The sequence below is a fragment of the Nipponia nippon genome, unplaced genomic scaffold, assembly GCF_047370975.1.
Source record: "Nipponia nippon isolate SJK-2023a ecotype South Korea unplaced genomic scaffold, ASM4737097v1 scaffold_1, whole genome shotgun sequence".
In the NCBI taxonomy this organism is placed as follows: domain Eukaryota; kingdom Metazoa; phylum Chordata; class Aves; order Pelecaniformes; family Threskiornithidae; genus Nipponia; species Nipponia nippon.
Window position 1 is genome coordinate 63,130,966 of NW_028262290.1, and position 27,170 is coordinate 63,158,135.

At 36.5% G+C, this 27,170-nt stretch overlaps 1 protein-coding gene across 5 annotated transcripts in view; it reads right to left on the reverse strand.

Annotated features, from left to right (window-relative positions):
* NETO1 (neuropilin and tolloid like 1) overlaps positions 1–27,170 on the reverse strand; it is an 85,811-nt gene that overhangs the window by 13,138 nt on the left and 45,503 nt on the right. For 2 of the 5 annotated variants that reach the window (XM_087757667.1, XM_009471303.2), the window contains exons 7-11: positions 20,948–21,176; positions 9,825–9,938; positions 6,976–7,534; positions 5,715–5,789; positions 2,160–4,473 (exon numbers count right to left, since the gene is read on the reverse strand). In XM_087757667.1, the coding sequence (XP_087613793.1) occupies positions 5,729–5,789; positions 6,976–7,534; positions 9,825–9,938; positions 20,948–21,176 (963 nt within the window). In that variant the 3' untranslated portion in view covers positions 2,160–4,473; positions 5,715–5,728. The other 3 variants (XR_015704741.1, XM_087757652.1, XM_087757643.1) reach the window with 2 other exon arrangements.

Below are 27,170 nucleotides of genomic sequence, written 5' to 3' on the forward strand. Positions count from 1 at the left end.
GAGAGAAGATAGAAGCTCTTGAAATAAAACTTGGTTTGACAATCGTGCAGGTATCACTGGGAGAAGAAAAGGGGTGGAAGTAAGTTTCTCTTTGCAGCACATTGAGGTATGACTATAGCAGGAGCAGGCATGCCAACCCAGGTGTAGATGGCCCAGACAACATTGATGCACAGTCATTAAAATGCAAATCCAATACCCCTAATAAGCCCCTACTCCAATTCATTCCAATTTATCTTCATAGCTTTTGTTGTGCTGCATAAATTAAAGATAATTAAGATATGCTGTGATCACATGTTTTCATTTTCTGTTTATAGGCAAGGTAAGGTTAAGATGGCTCTGAAGTGATAGATGGGAAAGAGCCAGGTGGATGCAAGGGTAACACAAGGTCAGTGAGCTGACAGGACTTCAGCATTTGCAGGTAATTTGGAGGAGAGAAGGGAACACAACTAAACTCACTATGGACAGAAATGAAAGGCAGCAGTGATAAAGATGTAAAATGATCATCAAAGAGTAAAGAGAGACGATGCCAAAGTAATAATGAGGAAGAGCAGTGGAACCATGAGTCCAGGACTTCACATCAAATGTTGAGTCAGGAGTGAGGAGATAAGAGACTTCCAGATCAGATACAAACTTCTGTGTTAAAAAGAGTTTTGAATGATACAGTTTTTTTCCTTTGTATCACTTAGCTCTTCAGCTGTGCTCCCTCAGCTAGAATATCTTTCTGGTAGCAGAAAGATTGCACATAAAGTAGAAGACAAGAAAACAGAAAAAGCCAGCTTCTTGTTTGCAGGACAGTATTCTATAAAGCACAGGTATTACAGCTATCTTTTAGAGATGGACATGGATAGTATATTTTTATTTGGTGGCTAAGGAATTTATCTGTCCTAAATGTGTCTGTAAATTTGTGAATGGGTATGAGCAACAATCCTTCATACTCTTCCTCTAGTTAGCATACCTTTCTCTGTTTCTTTTCTTTGTCTGCCTTTTTTTTTTTTTTGGTGCTAGCAATTTCTTTTGAACAGGAAACCTTTCTACTTTTTCTTATTCCCTCCCATTGCTTACTTTGTTGCTAGGTTCAAGAGAATATCTCCAGCATAAAAATGGAGAAAAAGAGAAGGATAAGGTACTAACATTTCTCAGAGCCTTTTTTTTTTCCTTCAAGCTGTTTTTAGAATTGGGAAGATAGGATTTACACTGGGATGGTTTACAAAATGGACTTCCTGAGATTTTTAAATGATGCTGCAGAGAAGACTTCACAAACTGAAAAGTCCATATTTCCTGGAGCAGTGAAAAATGGTTGGGAGTAGTTGTTCACACAATCATCTAAAAAGAAAAGTATATACATAACACTACACCCATGGGAAAAAAAAAAAAAAACCCAAAAAACAAACAAGCACAACTATGAACAATATGGCAATGCACTGTGATAACAAAAACTCATCTTTAAAAAATATATAAGAAATAAGCATACTGTCAACATGGCTCTACATCACACACACTACACCAGTCAAACCAAAATGATCTAGTATCCACCGTTCTTAGTTTTAGCTTAAGCCAAACATGAGGTAAAATGCATGAAGCTAACACTACCAGCTCAGCTAATCCACAGTAATTTACTAAATTGTAATACAGAATACATATAGCTGTGTTAATTTAACAAGCCAAACCTTCTTTCCATAAAATGGAAAAGGTGTAATAGAATAGGTTAAATTTCACTTATAGTATGTGGTCAAATACCAGTTTTGAGTATTCTCTTTATAGCTAATTGAACTTGCATGAACTTGAAGTTGCTTGAACTAGCTTGTCTGTTTGAACTCGTTTGCTTGAACTGCTTTCTATTTTTAAAAAAGTGGCTTCATAATAATAAAAAATACTCATAGGAAAGGCAAACTGTTTACTTTCAACAACAACCCCTTTTATTTTAATATTTTGAGTTTTATAGATCACATTAAGGTATCCTACTATTGTGTGATACCAAGCAAAAGTTACCTTTACTGCTTGCAGTATAGTGGACTAGGCTGTTATTTACACTGACTATTTACAGAATATATTTTCTTAAAATTAAATATTTCAATTATAATATTTTAATTGAGTTTGAATATATTGTTGTTTATTTTTTAGTAGATAATTTTATAATTTGACCCTGTTCCCCCAGTATACACATATTTTGTCAATTACAATGGTGGTGTTCTTTAAGGGTATACCTATTCATTAGAGAACATGTTTCTAAAGAAGTTTCCAAAATCAAGTAAGCATTACCATTCTCACTTTGACCTGCTCTATTTACAGATGTTTTTATGTTTCTCACTCATTTTCCCTGATATAATTAGGGTTTTTTTAAGAAAGCAAGGATTTGCATGCAACATAGTTATTAATACCCATATCTTCTCCAGCTAAGCTCTCTCAGTCAACACTTCACTGGAAAAATCATAAAATGGATTTCATTGTGTGCTTGTCTAGGAGGGACTAGACCAACTCTATGTTTCAGTGGAATTTAGGCACTTAAATATATAGCAACTTTAAAATCCAAGGCTTCAACATTTTTCTAGGTCACCAATATAATTCATTCAAAGCTAAGTTCACATATTTAGATTTCTCCTTATATATTTATTCATACACGATTTCCATTAGTAAATATTTATAAATATACATAAAGGTGTGTGTGCATGTATATGCATTTATTTCAGCAAGTCTTTCATTCTTCCTTGATTTTATAATGGATGCATGGATGCATGCATTTTAAGCAAGGATGTGGCAAATAATATACTTCAGAAAGGATTATGAGATAGGACTTGGAAAGATTAAGGAAAAAAACAGTGATAATGTATATGAACTTGGAAAGATATAGACCTGGAAATGAACTATCAGTGCATGCTAAAAATCCATGTAAGAGATGACTCAATGACTCATTGACTGCAGAGGACGGAGGAGTGGTTTTTGCAGCTAATATGTGATAACAAACAAATTAATCAAGCTAAAATCAAATTATGTAAAATAGATTGCAAATATAGTGTACAAAAAAAAGGAGGCAAATATCTGAAACCCTTCTTCTCATGTCATTCCTAAATCACATTTGTAGAAATTGTTTTGTAGAAATCAGATTTCCTGTATTTTTAATTATGTAAATTATGCACTATATATTTAAATAGCTGATATAGATCACCTTATTTTTTATATTAGTCTTTCAGGTTTTCTCTTTTCCCATCTATTTATACTTTGTGAATATCCATGGAATTCTTCCCGCTTTTTCAATAAAACTAGCAAAATTTTTATACAGGAAAATCTAACAACTATGAATGACACAATATGTTTAAGAAGAAACTGGGATTTGTTCTGAAACAGAATTTGAAAGATAACACTTTAAATAGATAATGAAACTATGATTTTATGCATGTTTATTGAGTTCTTAAATGAGGAGGTTTTCAACTTTACATAATTGTGGCTTTTCAACCTACAATAATTCCTTAATAACTTAACGTCTCAGGTTTGATTTCAGTGTTGGTTACTAATGTTTATAGCTTGAATTATGAATATTTTATCTTGCATAAGGAAGTGAAGTGGTTTATATCTGTATCTCTAAAATTGGAGCCCAGCCATAGCATTTGTATAACTGATAAAAACCTGCTACTCCGCTACACTGAAGCAAACTTCCTAATAATTGTCATAGAAATAAATTAGTTAAGAGTACAGAATTGAGCACAAAGGTTATCACAAACCTTTTAACTGAAATTAGGTGATCAACTTTATATATTATGAATTAATTTAAATCTTAAAATATTAATGTATTTTGCTTTTCAATAAGTGAGGGATGAGAGACAGGCTGATTCTCTGATGTATCTGGTTTTCAAGTTCCTAGAAGTGACATTTTGAGCTTAATCTTCTGAATTACACAAGATTTGTAAATTTGTTAAAAGAAAACATTGCCATTAAACTCAAGGTAAGAAATTATTATACATTGTTTTATGTATCTTTATATAAAAAGTTACAAGTAGCAAGCATATGACACAGAAATGGAACAGTAACAGCAATAATTAATTGTGAATGCATGCTTTTTACAATGTATCTAATAAAGGGATTTTTGCCAACTCAAATATTCAGTAACATACATGCAGCTTTTTTTCTCAATGTCAAATTCAGTCATATTGGTAGATGCGCATCCAACAAACATTTCTGTTGAAGTGATTATGAATGGCTAAATACCTGATTTCAATAAATTGTTCCTGAAATTGGGAATTTAACTTGCAACGAAAAGAAGAGAGGGAAAAAAAGAGAAATGACTGATAAGCATAATAAACAAAGTCTTATTGCCTTCTAGTAATTTTACTCAACACTGTTTGCTGAATTTTGTCATGATATGACAGTAGCTGGTCAGAGAGTCCATAAAACCTCTAGCTGGTGTTTCCAAGGACGATAGTTTCACATTTCATTGTAGCATGTTCAAAATCACCCAGGAGCGCACTATTCTCAAGCAGTCTATATAATGAAAACAATGTACATATAACAAAAGTTCAATGTAAATCTTCTTCCACATACCACACAACATACAAGTAAATAACAGACATAAAACGTATCAGCTGAAATAAAACTAAGAAAAAAAAAAAAAAAAGGACAGTCTCAGTTAGGAGCTAATTTCTTCTTCAAGTTTGCAGCAAATCTCCAAATATATTTAAAAACTAAGGAGCACTTGGTGACCAGTAACCAAATTACAAAAGAAACATATTATTGTGCAATGGGAATATCTTGCTAAGGAAGTAAAACATGTTTGTACTTCTTAGGTTTGGATAAAGGCAATGAAATGAAATTAGAAACATGTCCAGTCTCTCTTTCAGACAGCTGCAATAATTCACTATAGATTTTTCCATTCAGAGTTTGCATGACTGCATAAATAGTTGTCTGAAAGCAAAACAAAGTTAAAATACATTCTCTCTCTGATGAAAAATACAGAAAAAATATTTACCTAACCTATCTAGAAGCAATAAAAGCCTTAATGGATTTTTTCCCAGTAAAATTGCTGTATACATATATACACATATAAACATGTATATACATATATCTATGTGCATATATATACACACATATATATATAGATTGTCAGACTAGCAACTATCTATAACTTCATTATAAATATCTGAGATTACACTTATTGAGATTAAGTGTTGATAACAAATTATACAAAATGAAAAGCCTAGGAAAAGACTCAAAAAAGGAAGTTTAATTTGCAAACATTAACGTTAGTGCTACAGAATCTCTAAATTTATCAGTACTACCACATACCCTTCCCCCAACACTTCATGAGGTTGAATGAATAAAATTAACTGAAAACAGATAGTTCCACATCTTCCTGGCTTGGTCTAGATTGCCAAGTTTTACATAACTATTTCACATGCTGGGACTCTAAATTTTATTTTCATAAATAAAAAAATAAATGAAACACCAGAGCCATGCAAAGCATCTGTCTTCACAATGTGTTTGGAATGAAGATTGTATTTAGCTAAGGGATGATTATAGTGCTGTCAAGAATAAGGAATTAATAGATTTTTCTTAGTTTACAATGCTAAAGTGGTCATCTGTCTTTCAGTTTTCTCAGTATTTAAACCTGGCTCTGTCCATACAGGGTGACATATAACTTGAGAACTAACATGCATTTTAGCAATATAACAAATAAAATGGAAAGCAACAGATGGTTCAATTGTTGTATAGGTATGTTTACTTACCTCAAGTTTGTCTCTTAGACCCTAGTTGTGTTGTACTCAGACTCATGTTTGCTTAGAGACCCAATGAGGCAGAACCTGGAATGTTATGGCTATTTCATTCAAAATAATAATGTTTGCATAGAAAAAAAGAAATATATGCATATAGATACTTAATAAACAGTACACCTTGATAATCAGATCAATATTCATGAAGTAATTTATACTGGCATGTAATTAGATTAGGATAATCAAATAACTCTTTTTTTTTTTTTAAGAGACAGAAATGCCTTAATGTGCAAAGAAAATATGGAGGGCATGTAAACAGTCAGAAGAAGTACATAAATAATGCATGCAAGAGAAAACACAAATATATACAAAAAGTTTCTGTATTCTTTTTCAAATAAATGGTTCATAAATGTTTCTGCTTTTCTTTTTCTTTTACGTGTAAACTTTTAATCATTCATATTTACAGTCATTCAAAGTGCAATATACAGTAAGAATAGTTCTTTTATTAAAAATATCATGCTTGACTTTACTTCTTTATTGATTAGAAAGATTTCTTTTAACTACATTCTATCATGTAAATATATGAGTATTCTCTATTCACTATGCTGTCTCATGTTCTCATTGATATATATATATATATATATATATATATGTTAATATGACAAGCCAAGATACTGTGATTAATAATGGAACAGATATGGTAAAGTTTTGCAAATATTGTCATTCATTAAATAAAAGATAATGGTTCATGAGAAAAGGGGTTTCCTCACCCCAGGATTGTGCTTCTCATTGTTGTGCCATGCATCAAAATGGATACATGTGGTTTTCATTTATTGATGTATTGATGTATTGATTTAGAGATGTTAGACCAACAGTGGATGATACTCAAGGCCACCTGAGTTACAATGAAGCCACATGTATGTGGCTCTTTCAAAAACTAGATTCAGACAAAATCTTCTTTGGTTTTTAAAAATTGTACCTGTTCTCTGTTGACCTGTGTGTATATGCATTTGGGTATGTGTAAAATAGTAAAAGAAAAAGAAAGATATAAAGTAGAAAGATAAAACTGAGATACAGGATCCTTCAGGAAACAGGAGCAGAGATGAGAGAGAGAGACAGGAAGAGAGAGATAATATAATGGTATGTGCTATCAGGAAACAGAAATTTAAACAATAAATAAAGAAAGAAAATACGTCTTTACTGAATAAAGAGTGAATATGTTTGGGCAATCAAGTCCTTACACAATAGTCTTCATCAAAAATCTATTGATACTGACCGCTGAACAGCTTTATCATGTCTGGACAGCCTGTGACTTGTGGTTGGTACCTCTTCAATTTCGTCTATCTCACACGCATCTGCAGCATCTTGTGAGTAGCTATGCTTCATGACAAGGATATTTCTCCTGTTCATGGGCTGAATGAGTGGTTTTACAGGTTGGGGTTGTATTTCTGTCAAGACAGAAGCATCTCTTGTGCTGAGGTTACTACGGCTGCCCTTAATGCTAGACACTTGTGATCCACAGTGATGGTCATGAATGCATTTTGAAGATGATCTCCGCAGTTTATGATAATTTTCAAAGTCATCTGCAACATCAGCAAGGTCAGCTGTAGGCCCTGTCCCTCTGAGAGTGCATAACTCATAATGAGGAGGCTCAAACACCTCCTGGAACACTGTTTGATCAAAGTCTGTTTTCCTTTGGACAAATTTTTTACGAGGCTGCTTGATCTGTACTATAACAGAGATAACAATGAGGATGATCACAATGCAAGAAGTCACCCCAATTATAGTCCCACTGGTATTGGTAAGTTGGTCCAATAGGTTAGCTTTTCTTTTTTCTGTGTGACAGGAGAAAAAGCACAACATTAATTGCAGTTCAAGAATAAAAACAACCATGACGGGTTCACAGATTACTGCAAAGCAGAGCCTAGTCTATGTCTGAGTTCACTTAATCAACCTCACTGACAGAAAGAAAAAAGGAAGAAATCAGGTATTCGTGAAAACCAAATAACACACAGCTCCTCTGTGTGCCTATTCACTTGGAAAGTGATTCATTTAGGGTATATTACAAGCTTAATTAGATAAAAGAATTATTTACATTTTTTATAAAAAGCAACCACCATAACAAGCAGATGGCTTTAGTGTCACCTCTGAACCCCATTTGCCTGCTAAAGCCCCTAAGACTGTTACAGATGTTCTCTTCATTATTTTCTGTCTCTTCCAGTAAATATATGCAACTAGGACATTAGGACCAATGAAAGAGCAAGATTTTACAGGATTTAAAAATAAATTCTTCTTTGTATTGGGAACTTTAGTGAAGTCCTAATATTTATGAGCTGACTGGGACTGTTGACAGTATTCAATGAAAAAGCTACGTCAGGATAAAATAGAAAAGTTATTCAAATTGAGGTTTCAGATCTATTAATTACCACAACTTTTCTAAACACCCATAAAAATCCAAAAGCTGATCCTACCTACTATCCTTTACTCAGGGGCCTCTAGGATGTTAGCCAGCAAATTCAGCATTATGAATGAAGAAAAACAGGAAATATGCAGTGAAATAATAAAAAGTAAACCAGTTTTACCCTACTGTTGTGTGTATTTCTCTGTAACTTGCTTTCAAATGGCTGCAGACACATGAGACAGTAACTGAGCCTTGTAGAAATCCAAGCTGAACGCATTCACATCAGTGTCTCACAGGCATAGCAAGACTCAACAACTGTGATTAAGTTTCAGCACCCAGTTTAGTATCATTTTTCCTCACAACGTAAAACATATCAAAGGACTTAATAAAAAGCCTTTGAAATGAAAGTTATTGGCACCAAAATAATAACATCCATCTCTTCATAATCTCCTAGATACCAAAAATGAACTTTTAAGTACTCCCCATTGCCTACTTTTGTAGATTCACTTGGGGTTTCTCTGACTGACACAAACTGTGGGGAAGCAGCAGAGTTAGAAAAAGCAACACAGAAGCAAACAACCTTTTTGCTGGAATCAGCAAACCTCCTTTTTCTAGTCAGAAAAACAAGAGAGGATAAATGCACAAGACCCAATAAAAAGACACTTGGCAAATGAAAGATGAAAATCATTTTGGAAATTAAATAGTGGGGAAGGTTTTCTGTTTTCCTCTGTGCTGAAGAAGTAGAGAATAGATCATTATTCCCCAATAGTATGTTCAGTTTCTTTGAAGAATATTATGCCATGCCACAGTTTTGCTGTGTTCTTTTGAAGTATGTTTTCATTTGTGTTTTACCCTGTTGCACTGCTTGTCAGGATTTTACAGGCTTCAACAGACTTATGGGCTGACTGCTAATCCACCTCATTCTGAATTTTTTCTTGATTGGTTCCTAAATTTGGCATATCCCCTGTTTCCAGGAACAAATCTGCAGTGGCCGGGGTGGCGGGGGGGGGGGGGGGTGGTGGCGGGGGGCGGGAGGGAAGTGAACTGTTTCCCTAGCCTGCAATGTAAGTTAGTTAAGCTCTTTTCCCTGAAGACAACACAGATGCTGACTTTTTTTTTTTTTTTTCTGAGAAACACAGAGCAATATTTAGAAACCATTGTCAGCACCTGGTTAGGAACATCAGTCCCTGCCTATGAAACAGACATTATACCTAATTTCTTGTGCTTGTTCCTTGCTCTGCAATTTCACTTGTTTATAGGTAGATTTGTTTGCTTTCTGAGAGTGTTAATTACACTTCACCTTGGCTTTTTAGCCCACCTCAGCTATTATGGGCATGGCATGCAGCTAAAAGACACTTGCTACCCATATGTTACTCCACCACAAAGGTAACTATGACAAAGGAACCAAAATTTGACTTTTAATTACATTTTAGATTGTACGGGAAACAGACCAAGCCATCAGAAAGCCTGCTAGAAGGACATAACCAGCCAGAAGGACATAACCAACACAAATCAACACCAAGCAAAACAAATGTAAACACTGAAAGTAAAATCCATTGGTATTTTTACCACTCTTCATTTTCTCTCTTGCTTGATGTATGCTCTCCCTGAATTACTCTTCCTGAGCTTTGACCCATCTGGCACATACTTAACAAGAAACTAAGGATTATATGCTGTATCCCATGCAGTCTAAATGACTTGTCATTTCCGATTCTACACATTACCTTTGCAGTGGTTTTCATCCCAAGGATACACACAATTCTGGAGTCCATTGCAGACCAATGTATTATTAATACACATATTACTGTGGCAAAAGAATGTGTTGGCTTCACAAGGGGCTAAAAAACAAGAGGGAAAAAGCTGGTATTAAGTAGTAAATCATTCAGCTCTCCACAACAAATACATCTAGGAATGATCATGTAATCTGTAATAGTAAAAAGCTATACAACACAGGTTCCTTGAGCAGATGTAATATTCGACATTGTAGCATTGACAGTCACACACTGTTTATTATTCTGTGGCAAGAGATTTTCAGTTCTGTCTAAGACAGATGGACTTTCCCATAGTCTGACTCTCATAGCTGTAGTGGGTTGGCACGCTGTACATTGGTGGGGGTCATAGATGTGTTATCAACAGTTTTAGCCACTGATCCAAAGCACAGTACCCTATGGGCTGCTATGAAAAAAGTTAACTCTATCCCAGCCAGATCTGGTGTATGGGAAATAATTTGTTTTAAAGTTTGTTGCTGAAACTCCAGTTTTATAAGAAAACTTGTGTGACTCAAAGAAGACATACTTTAGTGCCCATATCAACAGTACTTGAACATTTATACACAGAGAAAATAAAATTATTTTAAAAACCTTTTGGTCATAAGAAAGGCTACAGTAAAAAAGTACACCTTTGATCACAAGTGTGAAAATTAAAAAAAGCAACACTCTTCAGTGTTCCCGAAGCCCATGGTCTAGGACAATCATGCAGATTAAAGCTGTAGGATGAAGGCTTTACTGAAGGCCATATACTATTACTGTGAAGAAGCAGCTTGGAAGCCATCAGAAGGAATTGTACATGCTGCTGAACTGTGCTACTAACTCAAGTGCTGGGAGATCCTTAGGTGTTGGGGTTGTAAAGATACTACTCCAAAATTATATAACATAGTAAAGATAAATTACTCCTCATATTTCTTTTATTAAAATCAAACCAGAACATCTTCCTCCATTTAGAAAAAGAGCTACAAAGTTTATCACTGTTAAATCAGTAAAAATGAGCTGCTTATGCATTTTTTAGCTCAAACAACCCAAAAGCATTATTATAATTATTTTTAAGGGAAAGTTAAAAAATAAACTAAGGCTCTTAACTAATCAGAAAGGAGTTATTATAATCATATTATTAATACTTAAATTTGATGCTTCATGGTAATTTTTCTGCCCTGAAACTTTAAAAACAGTTCCTATGACAACATATATGCATAGTGCAGAGACTGGCTCAGAGCAGATGACTGCTTCAGTGGTTTGCTAACTAAGGACAGTACAAAGGATTTATAGTGTAGAACTTAATGACTCCATATATCATGTCAAGAAATCCACTTTTCAATAAGTGCTTAAGTTCAGATATCCATAACTGACTATAATCTGTTCTTCAGAGCAGTTATGGTCTGTTAAACAAATAGTAAATGCCATCAAAACTTGTACACATCCCCAAATATGCAACCATCCACTCACATATAACAGTATATGTATACTGTATCTCCTAGCCAATGCAGAAGACTGATCAGCCAGACTGGTTCTGACCACAGTTCAATTTTTGGAAAAATCTAGTAAACCATCTCCTAAACTTCAGTGACCGTGGTCAGGTGTTAAGTTTGTTACAGGAATGATTTTACTTTAAATTGGACAGAAAGAGCAGAACAGCACACGTGCATATTAGCAAGGACGGGTGCTTTGCAACAGTCCTTATCTATCTGTTGCTGTCATTTGGGGACAGTGACGACTGAGCCTGGAGGATAGTATGTCACATCATGATGTGACATATCATATAGGGAACCCACCATAGGCACTATCATCCTTTCACACTCTAGCTGCAATCCCTGTTTCTGGGCAAGGTGAGGATTTTTTGGGACTGATCCTTTCCAAAACACAGAAAGAGTGTCATTGCCTGCTCTAAGCAAAAAAGTGAAACAGAGAGGGAGAGAAATTATGAAAGGGAAACCTAAGAAAACCTAAGTAGCCACCCATTCAAAATACATGGTAATAAGTAGGAAGTGCACAAGAAAAGAAGACCCAAATGGAGAAAGCACAAGGAGTGACAGGGGAACAAGGAAAAAAAAAGTAGTGCATGATTAGGAAAGTTTGTGCTAATAAAGCCATAAAGAAGAAGAAACCCCACCAAAGCACCAAAAAACATGCAGAGTGGCATGAAAGGCCTTAGAAGTAATGTGATGACGACAGAGTGCTGTGTCTGAGCAGGCAGAACTTCCTAGGTGTCTATGACTTGTTCTTGACACTTTAAAATCAGTCTGATTTAATCCTGAATGCAACAGCAAAGAAAAGATTAATAATGGAAAAACAACATCCAGAAGAATAGAGAACAATTTAAGGGAAGGAAGGACAGTTGTGTGAGGCAGAAATAAAGGAATTTAGAAGTATAGTGGTGGTAAATAGAAAAGGAGAACTAGAGGAAGGTAGTAAATGAATTGAAAGGAAGAGGAAGAGAGAACTGCACAGCAGCAATAAATGACACTTAAGGCATTCTGCGCTGAAAAGAATGACAAGAGATTTTATATCAAACGAAAAATATTAGGAAATGTTTCAGAAATAAGTGAGAAAAAATAAGAGCAGTACAAAGGATATTTTTTGCAGATTTAAGAAGGGATAATTATGCAAAGTGATGGCAGGGAGATCTGGAAATGAAAGGGAAGAGAAAGGAAGAAAAAAGAAAGAAAATTTCAGTTTCTCTAAATTATGCTGTTGAACTATGGAGGAAAGAGATGGTATGTGAATAAATGTCAAAACTGTATGAATAGTGAGGCAGAGCAGTTTCAAAGTACAGCAAACTTAGCATGAGAGAAACCCAAATGTAAGATTCCTGAACCTAATGACAAACAGCCCCCTCTTGTTCATGTTTATAAAATTAGTATAGTCAAGTCCTCTCTGTGGTCCCTTGAACCTGGAGTGATTAAGTTGGACAAGAAATCAATATATTTTCCCCACTCTAATGAAGGCTTTTTGTTGGAATGAATGAAAGCATCAAGGGAAACTGAAAACTTGTCAGTCCAATTGTACATTGGAGGAATTAGGGTTTTTGTGTCCATGTGGGATGCTGCATCGAGGACATTCTAGTAATAGCAAAAAGATAAATGAACTGGTAGTAAAGAGGATTCCTTTACAGCAAGATGGATCTGATCCTGATGCTTTCCTGAAGCTGTTACAGAACCCAGGGTGGGAGTGAAATCAAGCAGATAAGGTTTGTGGCAGCAATACTTGATAGCTTAACCTGAGTCTTGAACACCATCTATGGCAATGCCTCAATATGTAAATGTTTAAACCTGAGGAAAGGTTGTGGATGTTTTTATGAAAGGAAGCTACTGCTATCATTAGCTTCAACTAGATAAAACAGCACAAACCTCTCCACCCAGCAGAAGCCCTACTCTATATGTCTATGGTCTTCCCCATGACTGTATAAATGCCCTTTATATGAGAGAGCAGCAGGAATGCACAGAGCTCTGCCTTGGGTTGGGCGAGGAACGAAGTAAGAGTTTTTGGGTCAGAATTAGTGGGCAGCCCAGTGAGGGCCCACAGCTACCAATATTGTAGTTGGTGTCTGCCTGCTACAGACTACCTGATCAGGGACAAGAAGTAGACGAAACCTTCTTCAGACAGCTGGAAGAAGCCTCACGTTTGCGGGCCCTTGTCCTTATGGGGAATTTTAACCACCTGGTATCTGTGGAGGGAAACAGAGCAGGGCACAAGCAATCCAGGAGGTTTCCAGAATGCATTGATGGTAACTTCCTGATACAGGTAATCAAGGAACTGAGAGGAGCTCTGCTGGGCCTCATATTTTTACAAACAAGGAAGAACTGGTCGGGGATGTGAATGTCAGGTGCGGTCCTGGCTGCAACAATCATGAGATGGTGGAGTTCAGGATGCTGCAAAGAGGGAGTAAGGAAAAAAGCAGGATCACAACTGTGGGCCTCAGGAGAGCAAAATTTCACTGTTGAGGGGTCTGCTTGGAAGAATGTCATGGGAGGTGGTCCTGGAAAGATAGGGGTTCCAGGAGAGTGGCAGCAGGGTCAGATGGCCCCAGCAGAAATGTAGAGGCACTGACCAAAGATGCAGTGGTATGGTTAGGAAAGCTGAAGCCCATCTGGAGTTGAATCTGGTGAGGGTTGTAAAGGGAAACAAAAAGGACTTCTACAGGTATGTTAGCTGCCAAAGCAAGGTGGGGGAAAATATGAGTGTGATGCTGAATGGGGCAAAGGTGGTGCTGTCCCTTGGTGACAAAGGACATGGAAAAGGCTGAGGTACTGAATGAGGTACTTCTCCATCTTTTTTTTTTTTTTTTTTTGTGGGATTTGCCTTTTGGAGTTCAAGCACTTGAGATGAAGGAGAAATCCTGGAGCAAGGAAGACTTGCCCTCAGTGGAAGTGGACCAGGTTAGGGAATATTTAAACAAACCGGACAGACACAAGCCCATGGGCCCTCATGTGATGTCCCCAGTAGGTGGCTAATGTCATTGCAGTGGATGTTGTGTTTCTCTACTTAAGAAAAGCCTTCAACTCTGTTTCCCATAACATCCTCATAGACAAACTGATGAATAAGGGCTAGATAAATAGCGAGTGGGACTGAAACTGGCTGAACTGCCAAGCTCAAAAAGTTGTGATCAGTAGCACGAAGTCCAGCTGGAGACCAGTCACTAGTGATGTACCCCAGGGTTCAGTACTGAGGCCAACACTCTTTAACCTCTTCATTAATATCCTGGATGATGGGACAGAGTGTGTCCTCAGCAAGTTCACAGGCAGTGCAAAACTGGGAGGACTGTTTGATAGACCAAGTGGTTGGGTGGCTGTACAGATGGGCCTCAATAGGCTGGAGGAACTTCAAGCAGATCAACAAAAACGAAGTCCTGTGCCTGGGGAGGAATAACTTCATGCACCTGTATGTGCTGGGGACTGACCATCTAGAAAACAAGTCTGCAGAAAAGGTGCTGGTGTGCAATAAGCTGACCATAAGCCAGCAATGTGCCCTTGTGGCAAAGAAGGCCACTAGTATCCTGGGCCGCATTAGAATGAGCATTGTCAGTAGGTTGAGAGATGTGATCCTTCCCCTCTGCTCAGCACTCATGAGGCCACATCTGCAGTGCTGTGTCCAGTTCTGGGCTCCTCAGCATGAGACACATGGACGTACTGGAGTGAGTCTGCAAAGGGACACAAAGACCGTTAAAGACTTGGATCATCTGACATATGGAGAGGGAGAGAGAGCTGGGACTGTTCAGCCTGGAGAAAAGAACGCTCAGGGGCATCTCTCATCAATGTGTACAAATACCTGATTGGAGGGAGTAAAGAAGACAGAGCCAGGCTCTACTCAGCGGTGCCCAGTGACATGACAAGAAGCAATGAGCACTAAATGAAATATAGGAAATTCCTCTTACATGCAAGAACAAACTTTTACTTTGAGGCTGGTGAAACACTGTGCAGGAGCTGGTTTCCCAGAGAGGTTGTTGCGTCCCTACCATTGAAGATATTAAAAAACTAACTGGACACAGCCCTGAGCAACCTGCTGTAGCTGGCCCTGTCTTGAGCAGGAGGATTGGACTAGACCATATCCCAGAGTCCCTTCCAACCTCAATCATTCTGTGACTCTCTGAAAAGATGGCTTCATAATTAGATTAAATGTAACAGCTGGGAACACACAGTTATGTTATTTCTCCTGTGTCCCAAAGCTGCCTTGAGTCAAGCTCTGCCAGGGTACTGGCCTAGAAATAAGTGAGATAGCATATTCAGCACAATGAACTATTCATAATGATTATAACACAAGCGAGCAAATTAGAAGTATAAATATCATTCAACCTGATGTATTTTAATAACTTTAAGTCTTTGATAAATTGTTGGATTTTTACAACATGAAAACCCTATAATTCAAATTAAATCACCAATTAAAGAAAAAAATTACTATTAAAGGTTCTTTTTCCAGTTTGGATTTGAACCAATAATTATTTTTATGTAAAATTATATTTTATATACAATAATATATACAAAACAAAAAAACTTCAAACCATTTCATTCTACATTATTTTTAATGATAATATTTTCTTTTTAAAAATTTCTGTGGTATGTGTAGGGATACCTTATATCTTAATATACAAACAGATTTTATAGTTACTGAATTAATTATAACGTAATATCTTCTGCTTTGCAACAAGTATTTATACTGAACACAAGATGGTGCACTTATCATAGAAGATATATAAGCAAGTGAGTTAACAAGAATAGACATGATATCCCAGAGTCTTTTTCAGGTTTAGGAAAACTATACTCTAAAAAATCCTATAATAATAACCCTATTTCTGTTATCTAGCATGTAAATATATTTCATTTCTAGTACAAGTTGGGAGATGGTTATAATGATCATATTTCCAGAAAGTTACCATCACAGTATTCAAAAAAGCCTGAGCTTAGTATTTGACAGTTACTGCTTTCAAAATTTATAAAAATTGAGCCAATGGAGTTATCTATATTTTCTTACTATTGGAAGGTTTTGGGAATGTACATGGAGCCAATAATCTATACTTTTTAATTTTTTAATGCAAAATGATCATAAAGTCTTTTAATCCTGAATAGCCCTAAGGCAGAGAAACATAAAGAGCATTAATAGTTCTTCCATATGCCATGTTTACAAAGTACCATGAAAAAAAAGCAGTCATATTTTGTATTTAAAAAAGTGGCTGCTTTCACTGAGACAATAAAATAAATAATCACAAGTAATACATGCATATTTATACCATAAAATAACAATATTTAAAAAGCACTATAGCAATTAGATATTATCTGTGTTATTAATAATTATTATACTATTATGATGTTATTACACTAATAATAAAATACATTATCTGTGTATGTTAGGCATCATTTTGTTGGGCATTACAGGATACTTTGGGTATGAAATGCAAACATGGCCAGGTCAAAACATTTTTACAAGATGAAGTCAAAAGCTGACTTGTTACGGACCTGGTGTGAAGCTTGGCTGTTCCACTTCAGTGCGATGCTTTCCCCAGTGTATTTACACTGTTTCTCAGCACCGTGCAGAGTTAGTGCAACTCCTTTGCTTCTAGGGTGTGAATTAGCTCTGAGCAAGTTAGCTTGGGTGTCTATGTCGTACTTCATTGAACCGTGTGGATTTACCCTTTGAGCCTGTTTCAAGACAGGGATTTCAGTCCAGGACTCGCTAATCTTAGATGAATGCCCTACCCTACTTGCTATTTTTAGGCTTCTCTCTTTTCCCCCTTCCCTTCTTGTCATAACATTTTTGAGAGGTCTTGCGTTTGAGAGGTTGAATGGGAAAATTCTGAAATCCTAACAATGGTTAGATGTGAGAAATATTTTACACTGAACTCGTGAGACATTTCACACCTACTCCTCATGTGCTCAAAATAATCACAGATGAGTGCTCACCAGTAAGGAGGCAAGCCCAATGTTTTCTTTTTTAAAAATTAGTGTAGAAGCAGAGAGCAAAACCAGCAAAGCTGCAATCTATTTACACTCCTAAATCCTTGCAAAGGGAAACCATCTCTTCACGTGTTGCACTTGTCACTTTGTTGTTCCCTTTCTCAGTAGTTCCCTTTGCATTACCACAATAAACACAGTCATTAATACTGCATACCTGCAGTATCTTTTCCCCATTAGAGAATTGCCCATGCTGGGGTAATCATCTTCAGGGACTCTGGCTGTGAACAAGGACTTGAGTGCTGTTACTTGATAAAGTTGTGCACTACTCTTCTAAACATGGCCCTAGATTTCTATCCAAATATGGGTTTTGTTAATAAAAGGAAAATAATGATGATAGAACTTGTGGTCCTTTAGGAAAGCCACATGTGACAGGGCTTTGAAAACAGGCTTAGAGCTCAAAGGGGCAACAAAATAAGAGAAGGAATGATATTTTTCTGGTCTGGGGTTTGTGATGCAGGGTTACAGACGGAGAAGGAAACAGTGCTACCAAATAGCAGTCAGAGGTGAGAGAACTAACATCTTGCCTGCTCTGTATACAGAGGGATTTTCTCTTATCCCATATGCCCTGGTTCTATGAATCTGCTTTTAGGTTAAAGCGTAGATGTGTCTGCTCAGGAGCAGCTCTTTGAAGAAGCTGTAGGTGTAGCATTGTCTGTCATTAATCAGGCTGGAGATCACTCTCACAGTCATGGAAAATGAAATGAACAGTTAGTCAGCGGGTGAAAAAACACTCATTTTTCAAGTCTTCTTACCAGATGAACAGACACCTTTTGATGATACCAGCTTTCTTGTTTTCCTTTTTCTGATTCTTAAATTAATTTATTGGATATTTGAAATGTATTGTAGATTGTGACGACCATACACAAAAATATGATCAGATATATGTGCTTAGAAGATATATTAAAGATTAAAAAGGTAAGGACATAAGCAGACAAAACCCATAATGGTAGTTGGAATAGCTAACAATGCTGATCACGAAATATCAGATCATCACTCTAAATTATCAGTTATTAAGTGTTACTTAGAGCTCTACTACCATTTTGATGATATGAGAATGATTACTGTTCTTCTGGTGTAGGAAATTTAACATCATCTTGCATTGTATGCTTTTACTTCAGAAATATTTTTAGCACTGCTGCTCTGCAGAGCATCACTGCTAGAGGTTTGGAAACTTGTAAGACCACTTTTTAGACGCCAACAAAAAAGCATATATATTTCAAAGGTAATTGGAGCACACTGATCAAACCATATGAAAATAATCATATAAGAAATTTCTTTAAGATTTCTCTGTTCTACATAAATGTCAAGTCCCCAGCAAATGGCTCTATAACAAGAATTAACACCGAACAAGCTTACACAGAAAGAAAACATTCCTCAGGCTAAGTAGCATGTTTCCACAAAAAAACACTTTCAGTTCACAGAGCCTTGTGTAAGGGAAGACTCACAATCTCGACAACTTAACTGACTCCACACTAAGGAGAGGAACTTGGGGAGCTACAGATCACAACGCCTCCTGGTCATTTCCACAGCAACAGTAAATACAGGAATTTTACTTTGTCACTCTTTCCCATGCACATAACCACAACATAAATGTCATCTTCTATTCTGTTTCTTTCTCAGCTCTAGGTGAACAAAATAGCCTTTTTCCTTTTTCTTTGCCTGCGAGCAGAGACACAGGTGTCTGTTCCCTGATGAACATCTCCCTGAACGAGGTCTGACATTCCTTCTCCTCCATGCAGATGATCTAATTATTCCCACACGCTGCTGAAAGACGTTGCAGTTTACATGCTACGAGCTGTGTCTTGCTGTGCGCACACCGGATATCTGCTCTACCTGACTCCTGACAGCCAGCACCAGTCTGCGGCATAGGGCAGCACTTAGGGACAACTGACATGGCACAGAAAGTACAATCTGCATCACCTTTAAATCTTTAAAGTCAATTTCTAGCATTAAAACCACAGATGCAGTTTCTTCCACTATTTATGAGCAGGCTGTGTATACATATTTGAAAGCATAATTTAGCCCTTAATAAATTTTCAGCTTTTAGCGTGCAATGACTGTTCAGAATAAATTTACAGAAAACACATCATGTTAATATTTTCAGCTTCCCAGTCAGAATACCATGCAGTATAAACTATCATCTGTTTACAAGAATGGTGTAGCTCATAAGATGTAGCATGTCAGGTAAACGTATTAGGAATACTGTAAGAGAAAAAAACATATTTTTTTTTATTTTCCTTTAAAATATGAAAGCCTTGCAAACATACACTTATTCAAACCTTCATTTCAAGTTAGTCATCATAGCGCTTCACTCTCCAGTTCTTTATATGCTGTGAACCTCCAGTGTCTATGCAGTTGTTTCTACGGTAACAGATCAGGATGCCTTGTGAAAAAAATGAATCAAATCTTGAATATTCAAGACATCTCCAGTTGCAGAAATGAGAAAAGGGCAGTATCATCTTGACTGAGGGTTCTCAGTATCTTTTAGACCCTGGCCTGATTTACTGACAAGAAAAATATAATCCACCCTAAGGCTGCAGTGTGAGAGTACAGTGGCATATGCAGTTTCAGGCATGTAGAGTGTCAGAGATTTTTAATCAGAGCCATAATTAAGGAATTACAGAGGCTGTTCTAAACAGAGTCTCATTGCCTCATTGCAGGATACACACACACAGAATACAGATGAAGAATGTGTTTGGTGGGATTACACCTTCATTCCAACCACTGACAACCACACAGAAATCTTCCTGTCAGACATGCAACGCACAAACCAAAAAATATATTAAAAATTAACATGAATCAGCATGTGAAAATAAATGCGTATACTCCTTCCTCAAGGGACCAAATATGCATTATTTCCATCAAAGAAAATGAATTGATATCTTTCACAGGTGATTACCTGCATCAGTGAATGGGATTATTGGGTTTTGTTGAGGGTTTTTTGTGGTTTGTTTGTTTGTTTGTTTTAAACTGGCTAAAACGACCTTTTGTTTCTTTCAAAGGCTGTTTTGCTTATTATCTGAGTTCAGAAATCATACAAACATATGAATGCAGGCAAGGCACATAGAGAGAATATTAACCAAAATGTCATGTAAAGCTTTCAGAAAACTTCTGTTACTACTAAAAATTAATTAAATCCTTTTCTTAACAATATCTGACATATGTTTACTGATATATGCATTCTGGAATATGCATAAACACACCCACCATCTGTGATAAAATAATCATAATGTATTTTTCAAATGCCTATCATAATGAGATCTAAAAAATCAATTTCACAGAAAAGGATCAGGCTTGATAAAAACCTTCAAAGCTGTGTTATTTTCCACATTGTGTAACGGAAAACTGAGACATAGAGGCCCGGTAGCTTGTGGATCAGATAAAAGTCACAGTCATACAACATGCCAGGGCATGACTACTCATGCCTGTCTTCCTGTGTCTGAATCCTGTGCTCTGAGTTACAAATTATTGCACACTATAAATGCTTGGAATAAAAACTGTTCTGAATATCTACATAGCTTGTTTGGGAACATTCTTCAGGGACTACTCTGCAGAAAGAAAATATTAACAGTTTTTGGGACTTGTATCATTTAACAAACTGAAAGGCAGATGCATTGGTTAGGGTCTTACGTTCTTGGAAAGACGTGAAGAGCATCTGGAATCGGCTGCTTCGACTGCCTTCATCTGCCCACATACGGATTACACCGAGACCTGTCCGCAGCATTACATCATTAGCAACAGTGCTGCAAAACTTCGCTTTCAAATCCTCCACGGAGCTGCTTCCATCATAAACAGCTACAAAATTCCTTTTACATTCGTTGGAATTCTGCATCTCGTAGTCCAAGAATCGCAAATAGATCTATGAAACAAACAAACAACAAAGGCAACATGTACAGACATTTGAGAATGACTAAACAAACATTAAACACCTTTGCTCTACCTTGTGGGAGAAAGACTACACAACACTACCATCAAAATAATATTTCTGGAGCTGGTGATCCATAGGCGACTTCCCTGGAAGGGCATTAATATGGGAACTGAGCATTGTTTATACTTCCTGGTATTTTGTTTTACTTCAAAGTAGAATCTAGTGGAAGATCTAGATATTTTTGTTCTTCTTTGCAGTAACGTCCTAATTTCAAAATATATACCTGTCTTTGAGAAGTATGTACAACAGTCCTTCAAGCTGAAGGACAGACAAGCCAGAAATTTATTCTTTCACTGGCTGGCACAATATTGCTCTATTACTTGCCTGACATGGAAAATAATAAGGCAAATAATTGCTGCTCCCTCCCCAGAGTCAATATGTGTCATCTTTGTGATATGTCTCAGTTACACTGAATCAGGAAGTGAGAATCTGGGAGCCAGGCAGAACTCAATCATTAATCTTTTTATGTTTCCTCAAGCAATTTGGCCACCATCTCAGCTTTTCTAAACAAAGCTTTATGGTATATATCTTCATAATTTAACGGGGTCGAAATCAAGCATATTTCATGGAAACTGCTAGAAACCTAGAAAGTTTTTTAGGAAATGTCTCTTGCATACAAGCTAAGTTCCCTCATAAATGTAATAGGTGTATTGCCCTTTGCAAAGTACTCTTTAAATCCACTCAAAAAGAAGCAGGGGTGAGCAGAAAATGCTATTATTTGATATTCAACTCTATATGGACTTTAATAGGGAAAACCACTCATTTTAAAAGCAATTGATAATACAAGCAACATAAAATATTCCAGTAACAGAGAAGGCAAGTAATATTTTCAATAGACACATGATACATAATCAAACTGCCAAGTGCACCCAGGAGACTTCAGGAGAATGATACAGAAAGGTGAAGTAGGGCAGAAATAGCATAAAAAGCCAGTAAGCATATCCAGCATCCAGCTATATGCATCTTCACTTGAAAAAATAACCAAAAAGAAACTCCACTGTATTAGACATCAGATATACTTCTTCACAAACAATCTTATTTATTTCAGGTGGTTTTTTACATGCACAGAACAATTGCTTAAAAATCTCTGGTTTTGCATAAAGTACACAAACATAACGTATCCTAATAGCAACAGGACTCACCACCTCATTAATATATTAAAGCTCTTATGGTTTGAGAGTTATGTTTGACTTGAGCAGTCTGCCACTGTTTAATAATAGCTCAGATTTTTAAATGAGCCTTTTCAGGAGTGTATTATGGTACATTTTCATTCCTTGTTACGCTTTGCAACTGGTCTCTCTGAAAAGAATATTTGTAAAACAATTTTTACTAGCATATGAAATTTGGTATACTAAGTTTCATTTTGCTTGCCTCACCTTTTTCTAGTATGCTATTTCTTACAATAATCCTTATTTATGTTCCAACATTCCCATCCTCCAGAAGAACTCAAAACGTATTTCAATTGAATTGCAGTTAAGTGAATTTTACTTTCACCATGTATCCTGGTTTTTAAATACTGTATAATAAGGAAGCTGCTTGTATTGATCTCTACAAAATGGGACAGTTAACAGCAATACACAAAGTAATATTCAGATGACAATATCTTACATCAAGGAATACTATTTATAGTGTTTTTCATTTCATTTACTGGTTGCTCCACCCCTGCAGTGGAATGAAAAATTACTAGAGTTCTGGCATTGCTGAAATTTTCTCACAGTATCCACCACTTTTTATGAATGTGTTGTTTTGAAATGTCTTACCATTTCCTCTCCTACTGGGGGATATGCAGTTTCCATTCCTGTTAAAACAGGTCACCTACTTCCTTGGCAAAGTCATACTTAAAGGCTTGTTTTGGATTCTGAAGATCTGTTGAGTGCAGAAAATGTATTTCTGAAGTTCATCTGCACTGGCTACATCCCTTTACAAGTCTCTCTTTCATTCTCTGCTCTCTTTCTCCCTTCCCCAGGTGCTCAGGCACCTGACCCTTTACTCCTTGTGCTCCAAATCCTTGTTCTTGGTGTTCTCCAGCTATTTAGAGCATTTCTGTCTTGTTGATACCTGACTACTTTAACCCCTCAGGTAAACCTCATTTTCAGTGTGGCTCCTGCTCTTTTCTGTTTATATAGCATCAGCCACTTCCATGGCCACCAGGCAGATGTCTGACCTTCGCTGCCAGCTACTTCCTAGAAACTGTTGTACCTCTGATAGGAAGTGTATGAAAACATGCAGAAATTAACTGGAACCAAGCAAAAATGAATAACAAAAGGCCAATGAGAGAACCGCAGACAAGAATTTTGGACCAGTCAGTGACTTGAACACAGCCATGCAGAACTGGGGTGGGCAATGTGAGATGGGGCCTTACTCCTCACTCTCATGGTTTGATAAGACCCTCTTGTACTAGCAGCTCCTGGGGTCCAGGCGGCACAGGCATACTATTGTCTTGCCAGAGCAAGATTACAAGTGAGGGAGGGAGCTATGGGAAGAGGCAGAGCCCTGATACCCACACCCAGAAACCGGCTGTATCTCAGGCACACTGGAGAGCTGCTTCTGTGTTCTAGAGACCAGTCGCTCCTGCTCAAGGAGCAGCCAGCCTCTCCTGTGAAGCTGCTGAGATTGTCCATAGTCCATCTCTGCACAACATTTCACTTAAAACAGGGAGTTAAATGTGCACCTTACTTTTCTTTCCTCTACTAACAGAAGTAGCCTGCTTCAGATGGATGCTTCAGTATTTGCCAGCTTTGTCACAGGGAATGCAATAAAAACCTTCTGCAGCTGACTATATGCAATATTGTATACCATGACTGTTTTCTAGAAAGAAAAGCATGTCCGATAAATGTCTCATAGGAAAGCACAGAAGGCTTCCAACATATTATTGTCATGAATCATTACTATTATGCCATATATACCTATCATATGTATACCATCTATATGTTACAATATACCATAGATATGATAGACCACACAGATATAATGCAATGTACATATATCACATTTTTACCTTATTCCACTCTTCAGGAAAGCTCTTAACTACTCCAGAAAAAAAAAAGAAAAATTAGTCTGACTGCAGAACAGTAAAACTGTACTTTACCTAATGGGGGAAAGACCTCTTACGCTTGTTCACATATTCTCTGTTTCTAGCCTGCTGTCTTAGATACATATTTATATGTACATATGTATGTGTGTGTACATATATATAAGCACACAAATATCTTGTATAGGGTATCCCATTTCAGTATTGAGATGTAATTTACGTCAGTTTTCATTCTTACAAGAAATGTGTGTTAATCCTCACTGTGGTTATAAAACAATAGCTCTCACAACAATTTCCAGCATTCATCAATTATTCTTGATGTGTTCAAACAGATTGTTCATATAACAGTACAACGAAAGTCTTATTTCTATAGGCTTTATCGTTTGACATTCTCTAGTTTCTGGTGGCATGCTAATCTTATAAAATAGTAAAATATTTCTTAGAGTAGCAGTTATAAATTCTGAGAAGGTATCAAGAGAACAATAACTTAGCATTTCACTTTGAGTCTTTCAGGGAAGAAGCCAACACTTTCAGTTCTTCCCAAGCCTGAATTCTTCTGTCAGTCACACCAGTTCACTCCTGTGTGTGATAAATTCAGCTAAGATCATAACATATATAGACTTGATAGGTACTGGAACCATCCTTCAGAAGAAAATCTATATCCATCCTTCAAAAGAAAGATGGCACCTTCTCCAATGGCACGAAGTTTCATAAATTAGAGAAAATAAATTCCTGATATTCTAAGGTGAGTTGGAGTTTCATTCTCCTAGTCTCCTTCAGAGATGACTATTCCCAGAAATTTATATAAAGTAATGAGGACATCATACAAAGCTCACTGAAATCAGTGGGTATCTTTCCATTTACTTATTTGGATCACACCTATAGATTAAGATTGCAGTGTGTTTTAAAAAACTGGAAACTGATTACACAAACTGACAGCCTGACACTGGACCAGATTTTGTTTTAAAGAGCTGGAATAATTTAATTGCATCTGCACGCCTCTGCCAATTTTTATGGTTTTACTACTATGTATTTGCCATTGTTCCTGTCATTGGCTGTAAGACCCACACTGGCAGAAGAAAATGACTAATAAATTGAGTTCCCCAGGGAAAGAGTAAAACTGATTATATGACAAACTTTTATCTAAAGCACAATGTTCCTGATCCATAGTTTTCTGAAATCAGTAGCAATATTCTCATTACTTTCACTGGTATGTGGATCTCACTGAAAGAAACTAAGCAGAAAGTGAGAGAAAAATTATCAATATTTCTGGTTATTTAATTTACTGAGATCTCAGTCATTACTTCTACCAGCAGTGAATAAGAAACTTTGCTCCCTCAAAAGAAAACAAATGAACAAAAAAGAGGTCACAAACTCAAATGCCACCATCTGCCTTCATTAAGCATTTTTTCATTGATGCCAATGGGAGCTTTTGGAATGATAACATTTTTGTAGATACTGACACATTATATTAGCATAATCGGGACATTCTTGTTGAAGAGAACATTTTATTTGAAAGGAGCAGCATAACTGCCATATCTTCTTCTTTCACATTTTTGTTGTAAAGTTTTAATAAGACACTTTCCTCAAATCATCAGTTCCACATTACTTAGAAGAACAGGTTGCTAGTGCAGAAGTATTAGCTTTTACTGAGTTTTGAGATGTCACTGAAAATGCCAATGCCATTAGCAACAAAACTTAGCATATATAATTTACACTTGGTCACATTATATTTTAAATAATTGTCTTGTCACCTTTAAGGTTTGTATTGTCATCATAATAATTAAAAAGGAAACGCTGAATAAGTTTTACTATTTTTTATTTAAATTTGAAAACAACAGAAATCTCTGACTGCATATATTAGAAAAAAAAAAGAATGATTTTCAACTATGCATAATATATCACCTCAGTAAAATGGTCAGATTATAATCTCTTCATAGTGAATCACTTTTGATGAGTTCTGCTTTTTAATCAATCACTGAAGGTTAGGGCTGACAACATGATTGATCAGGCCAGTCAGGAATAAGCTTCAAACCATATCCCAGCATATCAGGCTTAATATACGTGCACAGACATTCAGTCCCTTAAAACCAAAACAAACAAACAAAAAGCCATTGTTCAACTGCCTAAAGTAATTTAGATACATCAAAAACCTCCTTTTCATAAGGGTCTAAGGTCCAGATTTTGCATATTCAGCTTCTAGGTTCAGTTAATTCTCTTGTAAGCACAGGACTGGGTTAAATGGTCCTATGTCTTTCCCCATTGCTCAATGATCAGTTACAGTGCCTGCTTTATTCTGCATCTTGTTCAGCTCTACATGATTAACAAAGGACTTTCAAGATCTTACCTCCAGTATTTAGGCCTGGGAAGCCCAGTTTTTTAAAGCAGATTTTGCAACACTAATTAATCTCCTTCAAGGCAAGAAGGCGACAAGTATACCAGCCTAAAAAGCATATTACTAACAGCACTTGGATTTGTCCTCTAAAGTAGCTTGTCCTGTTGCTTGGATCCTAAACTTTTTTTTTTTTTTTTAAATCAACTTTACTTCAGCCCAAAAGTGTTAACAGTACATGTTTTGTTTATTTATTTTTTTGGAGTTTTTTTCTAACATTTTTGGGCCTTCTGTTATTAGTCTGGGACCATGCTGTGCAAACAGAGAACTCCATACCTCGTATTTTCCTCTCTGCTGGGGCTTGGAGAATACTGTCTGTTGAAGGTGACAACCTTACATGGTACTTCTAACACCCTGTGATTCACAGCCAGGCTCAGACATCAAAATACTATTTTCCTGGACAAGTGAAGCTCTTTGGATTCCTTTGCTTTGTCCTATTTGTTTCTTCAGACTTCTGTGAGTCTCCAATAACTGACATTTATTCTAACTGTCAAGTCATCCT